Source organism: Protopterus annectens, chromosome 7.part0, assembly GCF_019279795.1.
Source record: "Protopterus annectens isolate FY-2018-M chromosome 7.part0, PAN1.0, whole genome shotgun sequence".
Classification (NCBI taxonomy): domain Eukaryota; kingdom Metazoa; phylum Chordata; order Ceratodontiformes; family Protopteridae; genus Protopterus; species Protopterus annectens.
The window spans coordinates 644,705,618-644,731,277 of NC_056739.1; the positions used below are offsets into that span (position 1 = coordinate 644,705,618).

General features: G+C 40.2%; 1 protein-coding gene across 1 annotated transcript in view; it reads left to right on the forward strand.

The window, feature by feature from the left end:
• ICE2 (interactor of little elongation complex ELL subunit 2) overlaps positions 1-25,660 on the forward strand; it is a gene marked incomplete in the record, with an annotated part of 1,939,141 nt that overhangs the window by 91,364 nt on the left and 1,822,117 nt on the right. Inside the window, 1 exon segment of the mRNA XM_044077213.1 lies at positions 24,353-24,457. Within this exon segment, the coding sequence (XP_043933148.1) occupies positions 24,353-24,457 (105 nt within the window).

Genomic DNA, 25,660 nt, shown 5'->3' on the forward strand with positions numbered 1-25,660 from the left:
AGTCTATGGTGGGGTAGTTGAAGTCGCCAAGGATCAGGGTGTTAGGGGGTTCTTTGATGGAGTCAAGTAGATCCAGGTAAGAGGAGTGAGTGTCCTGAGTCATGGAGGGGGGGTTCTATAGTTAGCTATAACTTGGATGGGTGTCTTGTCAACTGCCAATTGCACCTGGAGTAGTTCCGGTACGTTATGCTGACAAACCAGTCTGAAGGTGTGCCTGTCCTTAATGAAAATAGATTCCACCACCCTTAGTCTTCCTGACTTACTTTTGGGGTCGGAATGTGTGGAATGAGGTATAGCCTGGTAAGGCAGGGGTACTCTCTGCAGCCCTGAACCAAGTTTCTGTGATCGCATAGGCATCAGCATCTACCAGTGGGAGGAGAGCCTCCAGTGAGTCCATTTTCAGGTTAAGGCTCCTAGCATTAAGCACAATGACCTTCAATTTGCTTTTTGACTGATCTTTTATGTTGGAAGGTTTGTCTTTGGGAAATTGCCTAAAAAAAGGCACAATGGGGGGAGGCGAGAGCCTTGGCCAGGATCCAGAAACCCAGTGGTGATAGGTGAAGGCAATGTCTTGTGGGCTGTGATAGTTTATTGTTTTGTCTTATGGGCTGTGTTTTTGAGACACTGGTGTGTTGTCTGCTGTGTGTGATGTGTTTGGTGTTGTGTGTGGAATGTTTGTGTGTGTGTTGGTGGATTCTGCTGTTTTTTTATATAAGTTTTTATTGAGGACCTTTGCATAGGTGTGTGTGTGTGTGTGTGTGTGTGTGTTGTGCTTGGCTAGGTGATGTGAGTGGTGTGGTGTTTGTGCTGGAAGTCTCCTGTTTGTCAGGAGTACTGACTGTTATCAATATGCATATTGTTTTTGTATGCTGTTATCTGTTCACAGAAATGTAATGCAAGATGCACTGGGCCACTGAATTTCCTAAAGTTTCCTGTCTTAGTAAGTGTCACCTTTAAAACAGCTAATCCACTGTGCAAGGAGTTCCCACAATTACTTTATATCATTTGTCACAAATTAAACTGGAGACTGAAAGATCCACCCCTTACTCAAATACTTCTAAGTTAAAATCAAAACCACTCAACAGAAAGCAAATTAAAACTTTAGAGAAACATGAACCCAACTGGAAGTCAACTGTCATGCCATCAAAAACAAGCACGTAGGAGACAGACCAAAGATGATGTAACATTTTTCTTGAGAAAATATGCCACAGAACTTATCTAAAAAAGCTAGATCACCATATATTTCACAAACTTGTTTGTTTCAGTCACAAAATCAAACAGCCAGCATAAAGGAATACAGAATGCTGTGATTAAGTATAATCAGACCATTTAAGCAACTATGACTTCAGCTATACCACATCAGTTAAATGACAAGTGATTCCTTTAGTCAAGTCTGCAAGTTGAAACAGTTGTGCCTTTTTAGGAAAAGCTACACAAGAAGTCCAAAACTCAAAAATTAAGTATCAACCAGCTTCTTTGACGTGTGTACACACACACACACACACACACACACACACACACACACACACACACACACACACACACACACACCGACCCAAGGTTGAAGAGCACCACCCGCTGTTTGTTTTGTCAGTACTGTAACATCGAAACATGAAAAATTTCCATCCACCTTGTACAAGTGCAATGCAAGTATTCATCCCAATACTGGATTTGTGAACAGTGTCCTAGTTGCACCACAGTCAGGTAGGCCTGACACCAGGACTGACTGGTGCACAAAACATCGTTCACCACCTATTAAACTTTTCCTTTAAAGCAGAGGAAAAAAAAACTACTGCAGCTGGAACTCTCCTCCAAGCTCCACTGTTTGAGTATCATCAGCTTTCATCCTTCACCTCATACAGTTCTAGCCACAGAACAGTATCCAGCTCAATCTTATTGGGAGGCTCTCAAGTATACAGTGAGATCTATTACCAAATGGCAAACATTCCATTGACAAGCATGGTCCCTGAAAGAACTGACAAATACAGTACATTCAAATTTATAATACTTCACAAAGATATTCTGGGCTTACCAGATAGCAACTCTGCAGATGTTACAGGAGATGTATTCTAAAAGGTAGCATTGGATATTACAACTAACAGAACGGCCTTTAGGATACCCAGTTGGTATTTTTCCACAGGACAATACATTTCTGAAAGCTATCTTGACAAGCTGAAATGTACTTACTCCCATGTTTCTCAATGTCCTTGATGCTCATAGATGTCAACTGAGGATCTAAGTAACTGTTGATTTCTTATATACTGTAAATATTTTATATTGTATTGTATTGATTTTCACTGTTTTTCTATCTCTGCTTTCCTATGTAATTGTATTCCTATCTTTGCTTATATGAAATTGTATTGGTTTTTCCTTTGGAGCTTTTCTCCCCGGGCCTCTGTTGAAAATGGAGATATATCCAGTCAGACTATCCCAGTCAACAAATGTAAAATAAAATGAATGACCATTTTGCTACTAAACCAATACAAAGTTGGACACAGCAGCTAAGTGGACTCAAATACTGTTGAGAATGAAAAGTAAATCAATAAAGGTATCCATCCCTAGACAAAGACACTGGACCCACCATAACTGACATTTTTCTGCGTTTCCAGAGGGATGAGTCAAGAACCACTTGTAAAGAACGAAATGGAACAGAAACTTAGAACACACTAAAATCAAGAGGTGAGCATGGTCACGCCACCCTTTTCAAGCACTTGTCTCCCTAAAGTGTACATTGCAAGGCAACACAAGACCCCTTGATTGCTTGCTCACTATATGTGATTTCAACCAGGTTGCTGCAACACAAATTTCATCAATAAAAGTTCTAGCTGAGCATGCTGAAGTAGATGACTTCAGCCTGGTAGAACTTGCTCTTGATGAAAACAGCAACTGCAAACCTTTCAAGGAATAAATTGTACAGAGACTATTTGTAATCCATTTAGCCAAGGTTACTTTTGAAACCGCTTGGCCTAACCGGTTAGGTGAAAGAAATATGAATAGTTCAGACTTCCTGTATTCCTTTGTCCTGTGCAGATAGAAACACAACTGTCTATGCACATCAAGTACATGGAGCATATATTCACTCTTGTTGGAATGGTTAGGGAAAAAGACTGGAAGCTGAATGGACTGATTTATGTCCACTTCTGTGGCCACTTTAGGCAAAAATGAAGGTTTGTTCTGAGAGAAACTCTGTCTTTGAAAAAGATTATATGGTGGTTTAGATAAGGCCTGTAATTCCAAAACCCTCTTGGCCAAAGCAATGGCCACAAGAAAAATGGTCCTCCAGGGCAGAAATTTTATGTCAGGAACTAGCCAGTTCAAAGGGTTTTTGAGTAAGAACTTGCAGAACCAAAGTCTGATCCCAAAGAGGGGAAGGGTCTTAATCAGGGGCCTGAGTAGAAAAATTCTTTTCAAAAAGACTTTTACTACCATTTCAATATCCAAACTATGCAATGCATCTGAATTATTTGAGATGCAAATTAGCAATTTCTTCCAGTTGTAACTTAATCGTAGAAAAACTGGCTCCCTGTTGAAAAAAAATAACTTAGGAAGAGGAGAATAGCTGAGATGGGAGCCGAAAAAGACCAATGTTCTGTTTCAATGCCCACACTGAAAATCTCTTCCATTTGTTATTGTACATGATCTGTAACTGAAAAAATGCCAGCACAAAACTAAGTATATATCAGCAACAAAACTACAGCAACACTAAGGTAAAACTTAAGTGTTTTAATACATATCGAACAATTCAATAATCCAGACCGGTTTCAGCCCAACATGGCTTTCCTCAGTGGAACAAGAAAAGTGCAAACAGGAAATGATGCACAAATGCAGGTTTAAATAAGGTCCATAGACCAATGAGGTGCTTCCAAAGGATTTTAGGCATGCCCATAATACTGCCTGAAAGAAAAACTGGAAGGAAAAATACAAACTAGAAAATAAAAAATAAGTAAAAAATAGATGATCCAAATAGCAAATATGGTAATAAAACATAAGTATGATAATACATTCAATACTGGATATATTAATTGGTTATAAATGATCATTTAAACCAGGAGAAAACAGTGCCCCTAGCCCCTTTTACACTGACACTAGCATATATATGGGGGCAGGATTGTGGTGGTGAACAAGTGTATAGGTACATGTACATCATCTCACCTATAATTTTTTGGTGGCACTGGGATTGCCCCCCTGATAATTGGAATAATTTTGGTTACACATTTGTTTAACTTTAGGCTTACTACCATTTGACAGTTTACTGGCATATTATTGTATATCAGCTTTTATTCTATCTGGAGATCTGAATAGATTTCATATAGATCAGCTTATTGTAATGGATCTTGAACAAATACTTCAGGGCCTTTGTGCCGACAAAAATGATATTGGGGTTTTTGGTATACCCGAAGGAGATGGTCTTCCTCAACCCATGGATCCAGTTGACGGCTGTAATTATGCTCTTTATAAACTCAGCAAAGGCATGAAGAATTTGAGATCTAACATTTGGCATTTGAGGCTTTTCAAAGCCTATATGAACAAACAATTTACGCCTAGGGGCTTAAGAATCAAAATTCAACCTTTTGGTGAGCAAGATAGATGACATCCTTAGCAAAGAATGGCATTTGGCACAACAACAGGCATCTATGAATTTCGTTCAGATTTTAAGTTCGTATTATGAACGGACTATTGAAATTAATATTAAAGAAGTTGATCTGTGTGGACAAGCTAAAACATATGATGGTCACCCACAATTTTCTATATGCCTTAAACTGTCAAAGGAATTGCTTTTGTTTGAAAAACAGACTAAAGAAAAAAAGATTAAAAAATTCAACAGAGATTTTACCGACTATCAGAGGGGCCGACCCTTTGAGGCCACCAAAAATGTTAGGTTCATGGAAAATGGCCAGAGGTCTGGTAGATGTACCAACCCCAAAAAAAGACCTAGATTCATACTCAAGGGGTTTCACACATATAGTAGCACCTCAGGAGATGATTCTTTGACAACTGATACGGAGGGTATTTGTACTGGTGAGTCTCGACTCCCAAAAAGACTAAAAGCCAAACACATTCTTTAAACTCACTAGGAGGAGGGGTGGGAGAAAGCATAGGAAACGCCAAGATAGATACAATCAAAGCACTTATCCAAACATTCATGACACGATAGATGACAATATTTTGAATATTTCCAAAATTATCTTGACAGAAGATCAAAAGAAAGTGTTAAATAAAGGTTTAAACTTTGTTCCAGGGTTTTTTGTGGATGAATTTCATATTGTCAAAGATGTTAACGATTTTTGTCGCAGAATCGACCTCAAATTGTTTTTTGGACCCAGGTCTGATTCTCAAAGATCCACAGAATTCAAATTCCATAAATCCAATTTTGTTCCACCTATGAATCGGAATGTGGCTATCTTTCAGCAAGCTGTACTCAAGGACATACATTTTAAACTAGATCACTTTTCACCTCTGAAACATAATCTCTCTACCCCTGAACTACAGGTTTTACAACAAAAACATTGTTATTATTCAGGCTGACAAGGGTGGGGCAATAGTAATCATGAATACAGATTATTATCTGGGGGAGGGAAATGGACAATTAGCCAACCCATCCCACTACATGAAAATGCCTATTGACCCCACCCCGAACTTTTAAGAGAAATTGACAATTTTCTTGAGTTAGCAGTTTCAGAGGGCGTTATATCAGACACAGTTAAATCACAATTAATGGTACGGGACCCACAACAACAGATTCTTTATTTACTACCTAAGATGCACAAGTGCCTGAACAAACCACCTGGTAGACCCATTGTGTCTGGCATGGGGTCATTGACGGAACCACTGTCTGAGTTTTTGACTTCGTACTTGAAACCACTACTAAATTTGATTCGAGCAAGGATACAAGACACCACCCAATTCTTATCCATTATAGATGATAACCAATTAGAACCTGAGTGGTTACTTTGTACATTAGATGTTAAGGCTTTATACACCAATATACCACATTGGGCTGGACTTGAGGCCCTCAAGTTTTGGTTAGAGCCAAATTATATCCAGTTGGTTTCAGTACGCTTTTGATTTGTATGGCGGAACATGTTTTGAATAAAAATGTTTTCTATTTTCAAGATGAATGCTATTGGCAGTTGAAGGGTACCGCTATGGGAGCCTCTTTTGCTCCTATATATGCGGACTTATTCATGGGTTACATTGAGGAGCAACTCATTTATGATCAAACACAACATCTATCTTGAGGATCTGGATATTTGGCGCCGTTATCTTGATGATTGTTGGTTAGTTTGGCGTTCCGATGAAGAATATTTGACTGAATTTGTGTCATACCTCAACCGTAACAAATGGGGTATTGAATTTACTTCAACTTATCACCAAAATCAAATCAACTTTTTGGATGTAACAGTCATCAGGAACCCAGATGGTACTGTAAATACAATACTTGCGCAGGATTTGTTCCGCAGAAAATGACTTTGAAGAATCGCAACAAGATCTAACCAACAGATTTAGAACCAGGGGATACAAGGAGCCTGACATTCAGTTGGCTCATCACTTTGCAACCAATTCCATCAGAAGGTCCCTTCTCAAATATTGTGACAGAAATAGGGATGCACAGGATGGAGGATTATTGTTTATTACTACCTATGGGCGTAACATCAGTTTGATTAGAAATACCATGATGAAACATTGGAACATCCTCACTGCCAATGAGGATATTGCCTCCTTAGTCGGTAACACTTGTCAGTATGGTTACCGTAGAGGGAGAACACTAAGTTCATTTTTTTCACATTACAAGAGGATGGGTTCAGGTGGCATTCTACATCAACAACTTATGATGACTGGTGACAAACTTTGGGGCACTTATCAATGCAGCCATTGTTCATCATGTCCATTTATATTCACATCTAAACAATTTTCCAGCAAAAACACTAACAGGATTTTTAACATGAAATTTTTTGGCAACTGTAATAGTGATTGGGTGGTATATCTTGCGACTTGCACATGTGGTTTATTTTATGTGGGTCAGACATCACGGGCGTTGAGATTACGCATGTCGGAACATCGTAGTGACATTCGAACCAAAAGAGAAACCAACGCTCTGTTCAGGCACTAAACACAACATCATACTGCTAGATTTCAATTTTGTATTGTAGATAGAATTTTGGGTGACAGATCCAACAAACATTGGCTTAAACACTGGTGTCATTCAAAGGGGATCCAGTATCTGTCTGCCTGGGATGACATGCTGGACAAGCCACGCTGCTTCGCAAGGGACGGCTTGCACCTGTCACCCCTGGGATTCCGGATATTGGCAAAGGCTCTTGCCACCCCCATAGTGCCTTTTTTAGGCAAGGCTCAAATTATAAACCTACCACCCTAGAACACAAAAAAGGAAAAAAACTAAGGGTAATGCTGCTCAATGCCAGAAGTCTCAATCTCAAAATGCACGCACTCGAGGCCCTTCTCAGTATGGAGAACATCGATGTCTGTGCTGTGACAGAAACCTGGTTCAAGGCTCCTGAGAGCACCCCAGCGCTATCAGGTTTTACCTCATATCATGCGTTCCGCCCCAAAATCCGGACAATACCAAGAAAGGAGGGGGGGTATCCATATTCATCAAGGACACCCACACCTCAAGACTGGTGGCAACGCACGATGCATCGGAGACCATCCAGGTGCAATTAACCATAGGCAAGACTGCTCTGCAAATTGTAGCATGTTACAGGCCACCCTCACAAACTCAGGAACCTCACATGGCCTTCCTGAAAACACTAGAGGGGATAAATGTATCACCAAACACCATCATACTAGGTGACTTCAATTACCCTAATATAGACTGGGAACACTACTCAAGCCCAAACACCCTAGCCCAAAAGTTCCTGGAATTCATAAACTCAAATGCCATGGAACAACTAGTCACCATCCCCACAAGAGGAGATAACATACTTGATCTCATCATCACGAACATGGGAGCACAATGTTCAACACCGAAGTATACCCGTCACTGGTGAGATCAGATCACAAACTAATCTCGCTGGAGGTCCTCATCCCACCCCCCCCTGAAATAAAAAAGACCACAGTAAAGAACTTCTCAAAAGCCGACTTCACACCTCTAAAGACTAGTGTGGTCTCCTTTAAGGCCCCCGAGCCGGCGGAAAACAGTACTCAAGCCGCTGAATCACTTACAAACACCTTCTACCAGCACCTGCAGGACTGCATGGATAAGGCAATCCCAAACAAAACAAAGACTCTTAGTACCAAAGGCAAGCGTCCAGTCTGGTGGACCCCAGCCATAAACAAACTCTACAATAAAGGAGGAAGCTACTACAAGATGGAGCAAAATCCTTAAAAGGTAAGACACCTTTGATCACTATAAGTAAAAAACTAAGAGCTCTCATAAAATCATCCAAAGCAAATTTCGAGAGAAAAATAGCTAAAGACTCAAAAGACAATCATAAGGCCTTCTTTAGCTATGTTAGAAACCTAGGAGGAAACTCCCAGATATGCTCAGAACTAGTTCAAAATGATGTGAAGATTACTGATCCTACAGACATTGCCAACATACTGGCTGACAGGTTCAGTGCAAACTTCTCCCCCTCCCCAAAAGGAGAGATATCTATACCAAACGATTGCAGCCCCCAAACATCTCCAGCCAAGTGAGAACTGCTCTCTCCAAAGCAAAAAACACAGCATCCATGGGACCTGATGGTGTCCCCGGCTGTGTGCTCCACGAACTCAATGAGGAATTAAACCCACAGCTAGGACAGCTGTTTAATCAAAGTCTTACCTCTGGATACGCACCAGGAGTGGCGACTGCAACTGTGGTCCCACTTCACAAAGGCGGTGCCTCCACCGACCCTGGAAATTACCGCCCATTAGCTTGACAAGCCTTATCTGCAAAGCCATGGAGAGGATCATAATGGACCTCATAAATAAAGACATAGGGAATTTGCAGACTTTGGATCCAACCCAGTTTGGCTTTGTCAAAGGCAGATCATGCCTTTTAAACTTGGTTGACTTCTTCGAAACAGTCACCAAAGCCATTGACGAGGGAAAGGCAGTCCATACAGCCTACCTCGATCTGGCTAAGGCCTTCGATACAATACCCCACTCGGGTATCATTGAAAAACTCATCAGCTTAAATGTTAACCCATACATCACAAGATGGGTTGTAAACTGGCTGAGTGACAGAACCCACAGGGTCAGAGTTGCTGGCGCCATGTCAGACTCAAAACCTGTCACAAGTGGTGCCCCACAGGGCTCAGTCCTGGGCCCACTCTTGTTTGGCATCTACTTTTCCGAAGTACAAGCAAACACAGGAGGGTTATGGCTGACAAAGTTTGCAGATGACTGCAAACTGGGCGCCATAGTAGAAAACACATCTGACACAGATATCCTTCAGAAGGGTCTCACAGAAACAGATAACTGGTGCCAGAGCCACGGCCTGAAGTTAAATGCCAAAAAATGCATAGTCATACCCTTTGGGAAAAACAAGGTTACCCCTAGCTACCAAATAGGTGGCAATCCACTGAGCACATCAGGGACCTGGGGACCCAGGTTGATAGTAGTCTGTCATTCGACACCCATGTAGCTAAAGTAGTTAGGAAGACCTTGTACATTGCCCACCTTATCATGAAGGGATTCTCATCTAGATCAAGGGAGGTCATAGTCTCCCTTTACTCATCACTCATCAGACCAATGATTGAGTACAATGCCCCATTCGGGATGTATCTGACCAGACACTTGCAGCAGCTGGAGAGGCCACAAAAGTTCCTCACCAAAAGGATAAAGGGTCTCAAAAATCTGTCCTATGCTGCCCGACTGAAAGAACTCCAGCTCTATTCAGTCGCCACCGCTTGCTCAGAGGTGACCTTTGCCTAACATACAAGGCCATGTCAAACCCAGATTTGATGAATATGCTTCACCTCAAAAATCTAGATCCATCAGAGCCACAAGGGCGGAGACTTAAACCTCGACACGGCTATTAATAGGACGTGCTGGAGGGATAGATTCATCACCCAAAGACTCCCTATGCTGTGGAACAAAATCCCGGTACATGTGAGGCAGAGCACTTCGCTGGCCTTGTTCAAGAGAAATCTTGACCAATGGATGGGAGATCGCAGATATACCCCAGGGATTACCTCAGTGTCACTGCTCGACAGAGGCACAGCAAAATAATGGGTATAGTTCCCCATACTAAAGGGGTGGCGTAAGCCACAAAACGATGGGCTAGGCTTGTAAATGCCCTCGGGCAGATAGCCTAGTATGAACCTATGAACAGGGATGGCATTCCATTCTCAACCAAAAAGAGAAATACTGGATTATCTAGCTAGGGGCACTATTTTCTCCTGGTTTAAATGATCATTTATAACCAATTAATATATCCAGTATTGAATGTATTATCATACTTATGTTTTATTACCATATTTGCTATTTGGATCATCTATTTTTTACTTGTTTTTTATTTTCTAGTTTGTATTTTTCCTTCCAGTTTTTCTTTCAGGCAGTATTATGGGCATGCCTAAAATCTTCTGGAAGCACCTCATTGGTCTATGGACCTTATTTAAACCTGCATTTGTGCATCATTTCCTGTTTGTACTTTTCTTGTTCCACTGAGGAAAGCCATGTTAGGCTGAAACCGGTCTGGATTATTGAATTATTTGATATGTATTAAAACACTTACGTTTTACCTTAGTGTTGCTGTAGTTTTGTTGCTGATATATACTGAGTTTTGTGCTGACATTTTTTCAGTTACTGATGGTTTGTTTTGCCTTGCACTTTGATCCTTTTTCCAGTATTGTACATGATCTCCCATACTGGGGAGGCCAGCTTGGACTGACTTAGAATCCTTGGAAGTGGAGAATCCAAGCGGTTAGTCTTGGGGATCTGAGGTTTGGAGTATGGAGTTCTGACTGGTGGGAAATCTGATCCTGCCTGGGATATCCATGGTGGATATTTGGTGTGAAACCAAAGAAAGGGGAGCTATACCTGAGGAGGCCAGAAAGGAGCAGTGAGGATTAGAGTTCTCTTTAACCTGCTGGCTTTCTGAAGAACTTTCGGAATTAATAGGATTGGAGGGTAGGCGTATAGTAGACCTGTAGTGAATTGGAGCATCCCTCAGTGACTTCCCCCCTTTGGGGGGGATCAGAGTGAAGTACCTGCTGCGTTTGGTGCTCAGGTTCGCTGCTGACTGATTTAGGGACCACTGATGTGGAGTCGGACTAGATCTGCAGTCTGTCCGCTAGAATGTTAATCTCCCTGGGAATGTGCACTGCAATAAGAAGGCAGTCTGAAGAGCTCGCCCACATTCTCACTGTCATGGCCTCTCTGCATAATGGGTACGAGTATGTTCCCTTCCATTTGTTCATGTACCACACTACTGACATGTCAGAATGAATTGCTACCATTCGTAAATGTAGGCACTGCTGGAGACTTGCAACATCAGAAGGACCGCTCTCATCTCTTTCAAAGCATTATAGTACAGTTCAATTACCAGCATGCGATACCTATGTATGGATGTTTTCTCTTATTTTCTCAAATAACATTTACAGCCATTGCTGTCTTACATTAATGCTTGTGTGTGTGTGTGTGTAAATATCTCATCTGTCTTTCTCTCTCACACACAAACATGCATTCAGACACACGTGTGTGAATGCTGCATATTATTGTCTTGCATCACACTGCAGTGAGTTATGTTGTATATTATGTATGTTTCTGAGATGTTCTTGATTTGTATTGGTTTAACATAGTTTTTCTGTAGCCTGTTCCTCAGGATTTTGTTGAAAATGGGAATTTCACAGTTGCGCATTCCCATACCAGTCAGCAAATGCAATTTAGTTAACTAGTAATGGTGGTAAAGATGATTTTAAGTAATGAAACTTTCCAGATAATTGAAAATAATGTCATGTCCCAGGACCCCAGGATGGAGCTTTCTTGAATTCCTGTGTGTCTGTGGCTCCAGACAGAATCTTCACATTTCTACCAGTCTGTGATGAATTCAGTTTTTAGTAACTGAGGTCACAATATACATGAGTCAGACATTGGTTGAACAAATGATCACTTCTTAACAGACTGTGTGAACAGAGATCTGATGTCAGACATCAAGGTTTGTGTGTCACAGGAGTAGGCCTCTGGTTGTGTTTGTGTTTCTTATCATAAAGAAATAGCACAGGTGTCCTTTGCTTTAGTTCAAGGCTGACAGTGCTTCATGAGCTGAAACTAAACCTCTTAAAGATCCATTTCAACAAAACTATGTAAAAGATGGCCTTCTATGTATTAAGCCATGGCATATCTTACCAGGTTTCCTCAACTGGGTGTTATGCATGTAGATATGAAGTCACTATGTTTTGGATACCCAACATAGGACTTTTTTGGAGAGACTTTAAATCTTATGAAATATCCATTCATGGTGGATGTCTTAACTGTGTTCTACTGATGAGACTGATTTAAAATAAATCATTTTTCATACCTCTTGTTGTCCTGTCATTTGAGGATCTTTTCATAAGATGTGTAGAACCAGATTGAGAGACCTCAGTTCCTAAGAAGTTTGAATGGCCACTTTGGAGTTTACCAAATCTAAATGCCTCCATGTCAAAGTAGCTTCTTTAGGCAAATGGGTTAGTTGTCCTCATTGCTTGTTGCACCTTCTGAAAGAAAAGAATGCCAAGCAAATGCAAACTACAAATAAAAAGCGAGTCCACTTGTGAACTTTAGTTATGAGATTGAATGTATTCCTCAAAACTGCAGTGTCTGCACTGTTCTTCATAGATGTTTGTTACACGTATGGTCATCTTCTGAAGAAGTCAAGGGGTACCATTTACTAGCTGTCCCTTCACTCATTTTAGAAGGTAATGAAGTAGCAGGCAGGAAATGACACAGCAGTTTAAAATATGAAACAGATGCTGTATGCCTCCATTTCAAAGTGTTCTGGAAACTATTCCTCTGTAATAGTTTTGATGTATTTAAAAAAAAAAAAAAAAAAAAAAAAAAGTATAGTAGCACTATGGCCAAAAAAAAGGCAAGAAAGAAACCACAAAACTGGAACAAATGAGTAGAACTAAACCAGCAAGTGGCTGCCACGTCAGTTATCACCTCCACTCCATCCCATTTCTCTGCTTAACAGTATAGCAAATCTGAGTCAAAACAGATAAATAGGTGAGAGTTTCAAAAGAGCATGCCTTGTGTTTTGTGCCATTTCAGTTCCATTGCATGTCCTTTCAACACCAGAGAATCAGTTGGATTTGGCCTTACCGATATTTCAACATGGGCTCAAAAATTTGCAAAATCAGTAGGCTGCATAACAGAAGGAAGAAAATCGTGGCAACATTTAGGAGGTGCAGCACCCAGCAGGATAAAAGCACTCTCTTCAAACTAAACAAACAACAACTCAAAGGACAAATAGTCTCCCAAAGCCAAATTTGAGGTAAATTTGGACTCCCAGGCGAAGGACACCCACAAGGCATTCTTTAGTTATGTCCACAACCTCAAAGGCAATATGTTATTGTGTGCAGAGCTGACTGTAAATGGGGCCACCTGTGCTGAGCCAGAAGTAAATAGGATGTATTACTGTGCAGCTAAATTAATAACTGAAAGTCTTGCCACAAAAGCATAGGGTAGTAAGAGAAAGGAAGGGGAGAAATCGAATGCCATCATGGAATTATCGAATGGAGAAAACTATAAAGCAATTAAGCCAAGAAGTGTCATTATTAGGAGAGGGAACAGATCAACAAAAATCCTCAAAGATAACGGTGATAAAAGCAATGCACAGTTTCAGAATAGATCAGGATTTGTCATGCAGTATCACAAATAATAAACTAAAGCGGTCAGAACAGGCAACAAAACTTAAGATACACAGATAAATTTAAAAGAAAAGTACAAAATCAATTTGAGGACCCAAAAAATGTTTACAGAGAATTAGGAAACCAGGCAAAAGGAATTGAAACCCCACCAAAAGAAGAAATAGAGGCATTTTGGAGAAATATTTATGAAAACCCTGTGGAACATAACAAAAATGCCAAATGGATAGAAGTAGTAAAAGAAAAAAGTTCAAATGTGCAGGATATGCAATGGGATGAAGTAATGGCCAAGAGAGATTGAAACAAAGTTTAAGAAAAGCTCCTAATTGGAAAACCCCAGGCCCAGATGCAGTACAAAACTTCTGGTTGAAAGTATTAACATCTTTGCATGAAGATTTAGCCATGAGTCAGAAGTATTTATATATGCACCCCAAGCAGACACCAGCTTGGCTAACAGGAAAAACAATCCTACTTAAAAGTGAACCTGCAGGCTATCATAAAAACTATAGACCAATAACTTGCCTTCCGGCGATGTGTAAACTATACACTGGAATTGATGCTGACAGAGTTTGTAGTCCTTTTAGAAGAAAATTCAATCATGACAATAGAACAAGAGTAATAAAAGAAAGTCATATGGAATAAAGGCTCATTCGATGTCAGTCATAATGGAGAACTGTAAAAAGGGAAGAATCTAAGTATGGCATGGATAGACTACAAAAAACGCATTTGACAGTATACCAAATTCATGGATAAGACTGTTTAAAAGTGTAAAAGATGTGCCCTAAGCTAATTGATTACATTGCAGCGACCATGAAACAGTGGCAAACCACTTTGCAGTTAAATCATGATGAACCAATTATTATTCCAGGGATAAGGGTTTAAAGGGGGGTATTTCAGGGTGACTCTCGTCACCAGTGCTGTTTTGTCTTGCCCTTAACCCATCAAGCTGTTTACTTAAGAAATTAGATCATGGCTGTAATTTGGCTTCCAGGAAACAATAAAGTGTAAAGAGTTCTCATCTTCTTTTTGTAGATAGTTTAAAACTGTATAGTTCAGCAGATGAGGAACTGAAAACACAACTGCTAGTGGTTGAAACGTTTTCGGATATAGAAATGTCATTTGCCCTTGATAAATGTGCAAAGGTGACCTATAAAGCAGGAAAGCTGCAGCACCAAGAAAATGTCAGTTTGGCCAGGAATGTGATGATAAAGAACTTGAGCAAGAGGGAGTGTATAAATATTTTGGAACTGATGAACGCTCAACAATAAAACATGAACAAATGCGAATAAAACTTAGGAATATTTTAGAAGACTTAAATTAATATTAAAAACAACATTGACATCGAGGAACAAAGTCCAGGCTATAAACCAATGTGATGTTCCTGTCCTAACTTAGTTTTGACGTGATTGAGTGGTCCAAAAAGAAGTTGGATAGTTTGGACAGGAAAATGAGAAGGATGATTCATGCTATTCATGATTTCTAAAAATCAGTGCATACCAAGACTATATATATTCCCCATTCTGAAGGGAGGTATGGGCCTCCTCGAAATTGATTAGCTGTATAGATCTGCAATAGTGGGACTGCATACATATCTGTTGACCTCACAAGACCCAAATGTAGTGAAACATGAGGAGAATAAGTCTAAGATGACTTCCTTGCTTAGTTTAGCAGTAGGATATCGGTGTCAAGTGGGAATGGAAGTCAAACCAGAAGTGGATAAAAAATCAGGTAGCACTTGAATGTGCCAAAAACAAAAGAAAGAATATAAGGTGAAGGATCAGCTGAGAAGGCAAGAAATGTGGGAAATGCATAAATATAGTTGTATTATAGAAAATTCTTGGAACAACCTCATTTTGATCAGGATGAAATGCAGGAATTTTTAAGGAGAGATGAATTTAAACCAAAAGATGAAAGGTTAATATTGGTGGCTCAAGATAGTGGACAATGCACACTTTGGTTTACAAAGTCCATTGAACATGTGGGAGAGACACATGCAGGTTTTGTAAAACAATTGGAAACAGTTGCACATCGTTTTGCTGGTTGTGATATAGTAATGGCAGAAGTGCTGTATACTGAAAGCCATAATAATGTGCCAAGACTGCAAACATTATAATACTGAAGTAGCTGAAAAACACTGGAAACATGAGACACAAAGCATCATAGAAAATGAAGTTTATATCACATGAGATCATCCATTATCAACAGTTCATAAAATAGATGCAAGAAAACTATATATAGTAGTCCTTGAAAAGACAAAAGTAGCATTGATTATTGAAATTGCTGTACCCAGTGACTACAGTGTCTTACATTGAGAGAGACACAAAATCATAAAGTACCAGGATTTGCAGGCTGAAACGAGGGCAATGTAGAAGAGATACCCAGACAGTTCCAGTAGTGGTAGGCGCAATGGGTCTTATAAAGAATTTACAATCATACTTGGATAGAATTTACAGTCTGTCTTGGATATGTTACCGATACATGCAACTCTCTATGAATTGTGGAAGGAGTAATTACTGGGCACATTGCAGGTGCTGCAAAGAGCACTTCTAGCTGATAACAATTGAAATGGTACTAAAACTTTAATTCTGCTTTGACTTGGGAATGGGGTCCATTTCTGTCATGTATTAGAAACCCAAAAGACTTTGAGAAATTAAAGTGATGAGCTAGAAGATACAGCAAACCTACTGGCTGACAAATTCAGCTCCAATTTTTACTCCTTTCTCCCCCTCAAACTTTCGTCAGGAAATACCATCAAATCTAACTCCCACTGCAATCACTGGGGGATCAAGTCCTTAATGCTCTCTCTAAGGACAATAACACTACATCATTCAGCTCAGACAACATCCCAGGATGCATTTTAATAGCATGAAACATGACCTATCAGGCCATCTGGGATTGCTATTTAACTGTAGCCTCCAAACTTGCTTCATGCCTCATGAATGGAGAACAGCAACAGTCATCCCTCTGCACAAAAATGGGCCATCTATAGACCCTGGAAACTACAGACACACAAGTCTCACTTGTCTTGTATGCAAAGATATAGAAAAGACATTGGGAAGAATTATGGAAATGATCAATAATAAAGTAAACCTCCAGACACTGGACCCAGCCCAGTTTACTTTCATCAAGGGCAGGTCATGCCTACTCGACCTGGTGGACTTCTTTGAGAAGGTCGCCACAAAGCAATGGATGAGGGCAAAATGGTTCACACTGCCTACCCTGACCTGGCCAAGGCATTGGGCACAATACCCCACTCAGTCATTGACAAACTCAAGAAGTTAGGTACACACCTGTGCCAACCTGGTGGATAGAGAACTGGCTCACAGACGGGACCAAGGAAGTTACAATTGGGGAGTCCACCTCTGCAAAGAGGCCACTCACAAGTAGAGTCCCTCTAGGATCGGTCCTTGGACCTCTCCTTTTTGGCATTTACTTCTTCGAAGTCAAGGCCAATTTTGGTGGTCTCTGGCTGACTAAATTTGTAGATGATCGCAAATTAGGAGCTGTAATTAAATCCCACACCAACACAAATGTTCTCCAGGAGGGGCTGGCTCAGACAAACAACTGGTGTCAGAGCCATGGACTAAAGCTAAATGCCAGGAAATGCATAATAGTATCCTTTAGGAAGTCATCCTCCCCTGGCATGTTGACAACACACCCATTAGAGATGACCCAGTAGTCAGGGACTTTGGTACACACAGAGAAAGTAATCCTAGCCTTTGACCATCATGTGTTTAAAGTAGCAAGGAAATCATTCTATGTTGCCGAACTTGTAAACAAACTTATGGCATCTAGGTTCAAGGAAGTCATTGTTTCACTGCATCCGGCATTCATCTGACCTATCATTGAGTACAGTACCCCCTTTGGTATGTATGTAACCAGGCATATCCAACAAATGGAACATTCACTGAGGTTCCTCACTAAAGGAATACAGGGCATAAGTAAATGTCCTATGCAGACTGCCTCAGGGCTGTATCCCTGTATTGTCTCCTACAGGCTGTTGAGGGGAGATCTATGCCTGGCATATACAGGGCATTGTCTCAGACCCCACTCTGATGGACCTCCTGCATATCCACAAAACAAACAGCACCAGAATTACCCATTTGAAAGACTTAAACCTTGCCTGCGATTATAAATGGGACCCTGCTGGAGAGAGAGGTATGTATCCCAGAGACTACCAAGTCCCTGGAACAGGCTCCCCATCCATGTGAAGCAGAATTCCACCCTAACCCAATTCAAGTGCAACTTGGACAATTGCATGGTGAACAGGAAATTCTCTCTGGCTTGGCACCAATGTCTCTAGTGGTCACAAACAACTTGTAAGTGGTTCATCTCCCAGCCCTGTGCTTGTAAATGTTTCATCTACCAAGCCCCTGCTTACACTTATCAAGGGTACCAGAACTTGTCAAGTTTTGGATGCATGGCTAGGCTGAAAAAGACCCTTGTGGTCATTAGCCTAGTAAACACCTATGGACCTATGCTTGATATTGTAGACTGAGTAAGCGTCTCTTGTTGAAGGAAAGGGATGGTTTTCCTAGTTAGAGACAGTACATGTGAAAAAGGTAAAGGTCTAATATCAAAATATGATGCCACTGCCAATGGACTAGATTTTTCTCAGTGGTGGTAGAAAAGGACTTTTGATACAGCTCCTGCCTTGATGTACTAGATCTTTGAGCCTAAGCAAACTCTTAAATTTAGAGGTTTGTGATGTTGACACTTCAGCCTTCATTACTCTTTCTAATGTTGGGTGTTTGCTGCCTCTGAACCTGCTGCATACTGATGGTCCTGTTCCTCCTCTCTACACTCAGTTTCTTTGCTATCGGGTACAATATGTCTGTCGTCATTTTATCTCCTTGCTTTTTTATGCCTTTGTTTTACAACCAGGACTTTCACAAAATGGCTCCAGCTTTTCCTTGTCTGCAACTGATTAGAATGCACATTTATCTTTATGTGGCTGCCTGGCTGATTCAGATTTTAATTGTACCCTGCATTTAACCCTGTATTCCTTCAAGAATGTGAACATTTCCTGTCAGCTGACAGAAACTGGATTTTCATCCCTGTCAGTCCGAGGTTTGTCAGAGCTGTCCTACATTTAAGTTCATCTGTGATGGCTCTTCCTCAGGGCAGAATTTAGCTGAAGTTTTTTTCATGCACATTGCTCACGTCAAATAGTGGAAAGGAAATTTTTGAAGGTGTAAGGATCACGTGTCTGTCTTTGTACTAAAGGGGCCATAACCAGGTTACAAATGAATATCTGTTAGTATCTGAGGATCCTTTATAAATGAAATGCCCTAGCTTTTGCATTATGTTCTGCCCTTTCTGCTGTTTATAGTGAAGGGATTTGTTGGTACTTCCAGATTACTCGTATTCAGGGTCTCCAATTCTTGCTTTATTTCCCAAATCAAAAACCTAAACGTACTCTCTCTGGATTACGGCCGCTCATTTTCAGGAACCTGGGAGTACAAGGTTTTCAGTATCATCTTAAAGTATAAGTGATGAGACCATCTTCTGCCACTTCTGAAAATGGAGAACAAGCTAGAATGCTGTGTGCTAGAACAAAGTTATATTAATTTAACAGAACCTATGAACTCAGCAAATGAAAGCCAGGCAGGGATCTCAAACAGCTTCACACAATCTACAGATTGCCACAGATGTTGTAACCGTACTGTGCTTTGTATACAATCAGATGAGATGTGCATTCTTTATACCTGTGCAGACTGGCAGTGATTTAAGGGGACAAGAATTTGTGGCACTCTATTTCTATTCTTATGAGTTGAACTCTGGGAGATTTTCAAGTGTAATTTTGGTCATTGCCTTGGCTTCATAATTTTCTAGTGCATTTCTCGGGTGTGTGTGTGTGTGTGTGTGTGTGTGTGTGTGTGTGTGTGTGTATATATATATATATATATATATATATATAACGTACATCTACACGTATGCATGCAAACAAGGTACATAACTCTCAGTAAAGCAAGTTGTAACAGTATTATAAGTAGTAGATATGAAAAGTAATACAGGTTGTGGTGCATTATTTCTCAGACCTGTCTTGTAAAATTCATCTTGTATGTTTATAGTACTTGGTCCAGTTTTGCAATTTACTGCTTTTTTTCCCCATAAAAATGAAAACAGTAGTATTTGTTTTTATTTGGTGGTATGTAATCCGTGTGAATTTGCCTCTCCCGTAGGGGTAGTGGGGTTTGCATGAGCTTGGAAGCGCACAAAACAGTCTCATCTCCTTCATGGCGACGAGAGACTACTACTTGTGTTGCAATGAGGAGGTTAGGGTTGCTTGCAAGTAATATGTCTACTGGAAATGATGGGCATCCCTTTCAAACTATGCATTGCATTTCTCCACTGTGTCATCTTTCCTAGAGTTCACACAGTTAGAGCTGTTGAGAAAATTGAAAAATGAGTTACCCCGATGGTTTCCTGGAACACAAATCCTCTTATTTGGCTGTTGTCCAGTGAAGGGAGCAAATGAACTGATATACAAAGAGAGGTTCAGACTCATCCTGCCAGCCCCTTGCTGGCCAGAACAGTCATGGATGACATTTCTAACACAAGTTTAAACTGGTACAACTCCTTAGCGGCACTTCTTCCTGACAAGCTACTGACTCCAGAAGAGGGTGGTGCTGCAAACAGACTGCAAGCCTAGAGAGCTTCTGGCTAGTACCTTGTAGTCTTTTTAGCTGAGGCTCTTTAAATTAAAAAAAAAAAAAAAAAAAGGTAAAGGTCTAATATCAAAATATGATGCCACTGCCAATGGACTAGATTTTTCTCAGTGGTGGTAGAGAAGGACTTTTGATACAGCTCCTGCCTTGATAATCTGGCATTTGTACTTCCTAATCACGTTACTTAATGTTGGTTTATCTGTTCTTCCATAAATGTGCATCTATGTTTCTGCCTACTTGTCTTTTCAACCTCTCATTGCCTCTACCTTATCTGCAAAACCGTTTCATAAAGCAGTTTTACATTTGAGATCCCATAGAAACAGTGGCTCCTCTGTGGAAATTAACATCAGTTTTCCAGTTACAAAGTTTCTCATTTTAAGCCTTCTAGTTCAGTGCTCTTCAGGTTTATATTGGAAAACTTTTTTTTCTGAAATAACTTAAACAAGAAGGATTTATGTACTTCAGCCTTCTATGTGTATAGAGCCGTTATGCTTTCTATAAGGACAGGGCAGCTGTGAGACCAAGTCCCTCCTTTATGCTTTGAAGTGGTATCTAAACTTAATCTGAATCGGAGTATAAAGTTAGAGTATACTGGGAAAAATATGCTAAGGATGAAGCTACCAGGTAAAAGGAAAAGAGGAAGGCCTAAGATAAGGTTTATGGATGTGGTGAGAGAGGACATGCAGTTGGTTGGTGTGACAGAGCAAGATGCAGAGGACAGGAAGAAATGGAAACAGTTGATCTGCTGTGGCGACCCCTGACTGGAGCAGCAGAAAGAAGGAGTATAAAGTTACACATTCATTTTGTTTTCCAGTTTAGAGAATAAAATTATTTTGCACTGAACAGAGACTACTGGGTCACTTGGACATTGTATTAAGAGAACTAAATCCACCGGTTTTCTTTTTTTCGTAAAGGGGAAGTGGGCTCCCCAGTGACTGGACAGTTTTGCCTGTTTAGCTAATTATATTACTTTCGTTTTATTAAATGCATTTACATTTTGTGGCTGTTCAAGCTCACTCCACCAGGTTTCCAGCTAGCACTGTAGCTTTCTCCAACTATTACACATTTGGAGCTCATTCTGGAAAGAGCAGGATGTCTAAACTGATTTAGACCTCCGATATTGTTGAGGAGCTGACAGTATACTGCTTGGTACTGCTGCATTAATCCTCCTTATGATTGATGTAAAACAGATGTGTGAATGCACACTCTCTATAACAATAGTTTGAATAATAGGATAATCGCTGCAGGATAGGCTACTGCTTGGTATCACTTGTAGATTTGGTAGTCTAGTATGTAATGTTGGTGCTTGTCAGATTCAGTGTTATTGCTCTCCAGTATGATGGCTTTGTATCTGTTTATGTGTAGATTTTTAGAGCTTTTGTTTATTTCCATTTAGTGAGGGGATTTGTAAACTGTGGTTGCACTCTTAATTGCAGCTTTGCTTGAAGCTACTGCATATTCTTCTCATTGATTTATTTCAAAGTTTCTTTACTGTTTCATTCACATTTTTAGCGCACACACTCTTAGTCCCATCTGGGTACCAAAACAGAAAGAGAGTGAAGTGTCCTTTACACTCCTAGTTTGTTTACCCTGTTACTGTCGCAGTGCAAAATGGCATCTGAGTATTTAAGATTTGACTGAAGGACTGATGTCTGTGTTTCCCCAATTATATTATTTCCTGCAGCACTAATCGTGTTCTGTCATTTACAGTTTTACCAGCATGCTCCAACCTCTCTGCTTTCTTTGTTTCAGGGAGGGGAGAGCTTGCATTTGTTAAGCAGACCATTTCTAAGTTGCTTGCCAACTGCATCAGGCAACTAACTGTTTGTTTACATGGAAAATGCTGGTTTTAAATGCCACTCTGCCACAGGTATGAGTGCTTTTACTGCATGCTACAGGAATACCACCATTATGTACATTTGTGCTGTATCCACTTGATTTGGTAGGCCAGTTTTTACAGGTACATGTATACAGATATGTTACCCATACCTGTAACTGTACAAATTACAGGAGTCATTACGGGGCACACTTCAGGTGCTGCAAAGAGCACTTCTGGCTAACATCAAAGATTGAAACAATACTATTTTCATGAAGTTTAATCATATTTTGACTTGGGAATGGGGTCCATTCCCGTCATGGTATTAGAAACCCAAAAGACGTGGAGAACTGAAAAAAAGAGAAGTCATAACACACTGAGTTGTCTCCTCTGACACTTGGGTATGTAAAGCACTTTGGCAAAATGCATTGTGGCACTTCCTCAGCAGATGCCACAATGCAGAACCTCAGTTTGACAGAGTCTATCCGTATTTATTTGAGTTGTTTCATTAAAAAGGTTTGCAAACTTTTTTTGGAACCACAACCCAGATAAATATTTTTTTTTTCCCAGTGACGTCATGTCAGGCATGCCTTCGTAGACTTTAATGAATGTGTGTCTGCACATGCGCAGCAATAGTCCATTAATGTCTATGGACACATCCTATTTTTTACCCAAATTAATGACACTGAGGTTAAAGATCACCCTTACTCCTCAGTGACATCAGCATGGGAAAAAAAGAAGTTTTAAAGAGCTCTTGCCTTTGTTTTTTTCATTGTGGTCTAAAAACAAAAATTGGTGTTTAAAAAGGAAATCCTAATTGGTGCCTTCTGCACCACATACTGTGGTGCAAAATGTAAGTCACATAAACATGACATCTTCAAGGATTCCGCTGTCTTGAGCTTTCTTCATTCATCCCTTCTTTGAGTTTGGTCTTATAGGAAGTTAGCCCATGAGAAATAATAGGTGAGAACAGTTTATCTGTTGACCATATCAGTTGATTTGTGAGTGAGTCCTCTTCTTACTGGGTGTTTAATCACACTTTTGCCATTCTTCTATGCTTTAGCAGCCCCTTTGTCCTTTGATTGCTGTTCAGAGGTGCTTACAAGGTGGGCAAATATATAATTTGTTTGCTGTTCTCTTTCTCCGATCATCCCTTACTGTCCCCTGTACCATATATTGTACCATTAATTTCCCTGGTGCGACAGCCATATGCCTCATCCTTTCCTTAGGGGCTATAGAGTCAAGTGTACTGGGATTAGAACCATTATTACATGGAGGACCAGCTTATTTTTATTTTAAGCCTGTTTCCCCATATATGCTGCTTGGTATCTAAGTGGTTGATGTGCAGAGGGCCTTCGCTATGGATGCCACAGTGCCATCTAATGCAACAAGTATGTAATGACTGCTTGTAGACAACTATTCTCTGTGTGCCCTGCCTTGCACCAGGGATTCTACCTGGAGAATGTTCTTATAAGCGCACTTTGCTCCTCCTACCTCAGAGAGTATCAAGTGGGATTAAGTGTCTCCTCTCCCATGGCATCTCCAATAGGGGCCTGAGCCACCAGTCAGGCACAGATTGCTTGGGTCATAATCAGAGTTTTAGCTCTGTACCCCATAGAGCTGGCAAGTATGTATTTATATATATATATATATATATATATTATATATATATATATATATATATATATATATATATATATATACAGATTTTGCATGGTTAGTGAATGGGGAAATGGGAGCTGAACCCATCCTCCAAGCCTAGCAAAGGACATCGTGATTTGCATCAGCGGGAGGTACATTCTTCTCAGAGTGCAGGATCAAAAAGTAAAAAATGAAAATACAGAGCTGGGAAATGAAGGAAGGGAAACCCCAACAGTCAGCCCACTGAGGTAGACTTCCTCACTAGAGGCGATTTACCTATAGAAGTAAATGTTAATTGATGTTATGGCTTAATGTATTAATTTTTCTACAAGTGCTAAAGATTTAAGAGATGGTACAACATGGATACTTTCAGTGACTTAATGTGTGTTGACAGTACTCTGTATAATTTTTGTTCTTGCTTTTTTTTTTAGGGATACGCCACCAAAAAATGGCACAGACATATTTTTTTCACGTGAAAGTTATGAGAAATACTCTCTGGCTCCAACTCTTTCAGAGCTATGGCATCATCTAAACAGGTGTGTAACAGAAAATGTTTTTATTTTTTCTCTGTCAATTTAGATTTCACATGTACATGTGCAGCATTAAGAAATAAACATTTCTTGGAGTGTGTGAACTTCATTTTCTTTTTTACCATATATATTATTTGAGGAGTTTTAGTTTAAGGTTACTTTTCTTACTCTTGTATGCTCAAGATTGTTTTAATGTTTTTCCAACTTGTACGAGGTTGCGGTATTACCCTGGTGAGCAGATGCACCTGAAATGGGTGGAAAGTCGCTGACAGACATGTCAGGGCATTAAAGAGTGCCAAAAGGCACTACCGTTATTGTACCATTACTTCTGTACTCTCTTGCTTGTAGTTCTGCCATTTATCAGCTTGGCTTTTATTGCTGGACATTTGTTTCCACCAATTCTCCCCTGTGATGTAAGAACTTCTGTCTCATTGTTCCTTCAGAGTATTATGCTAGATTCAGAGTGAAACTAAAAAATTATTACTGCCCTGCATGAAGTTCTGAGAGGCCATGTTTATATATGAAAAAAGTAAAGCAGGTCGTGGGCAAGAGAAACAGAAAACTGTAACAGCAGTGCAAAATGTAACATGCTGTACAGTGTAAGAAATGTTCAGTGTTTGAGTTGCCAAAGAATACAGAGGTTCTGCTGAGTACCACATACAGAAATATAGTAGCACATCTCTAACACGAGGAGGCAAATTAGCAGCACCTATCACTTGCCACAGCTTTCATAACTTAATACAGCAGTGTTCAGATCTTCCACGCATGCTATGCACTAGGCACAGAAAATGCATACCAAACCCTCACTCCCAGTGTAACATTGCACATACCTTCTATTGATATTTGCACCAGGCAAAACACACACACACCAAAATCCTTAAAGGAAAAAATAGAGTTTAGACATATGGAAAAAAACACAGTAGTATCACAAACCATAGCAATACAGGCATCCAAGAAGAACCTCATGTTGTAGCAGACTGGTTTACTGCTATCTCTGTTGCAAATACAGATACAACCCAAACTCCACATCCATGAATTTAAGTACTGGCAGCATCTTGTTAACTGGCTACATGGCCTGACCACAGTGGCATTTATACCCACAACTAGGACCAGCTGGTTGTGTGTGCATCTGGATTGTATGGGGTGTATACGTGTATTTTATTTAGAAAATTTTATAAACTGAGAATAGCCTACATACATTTAAAGAAA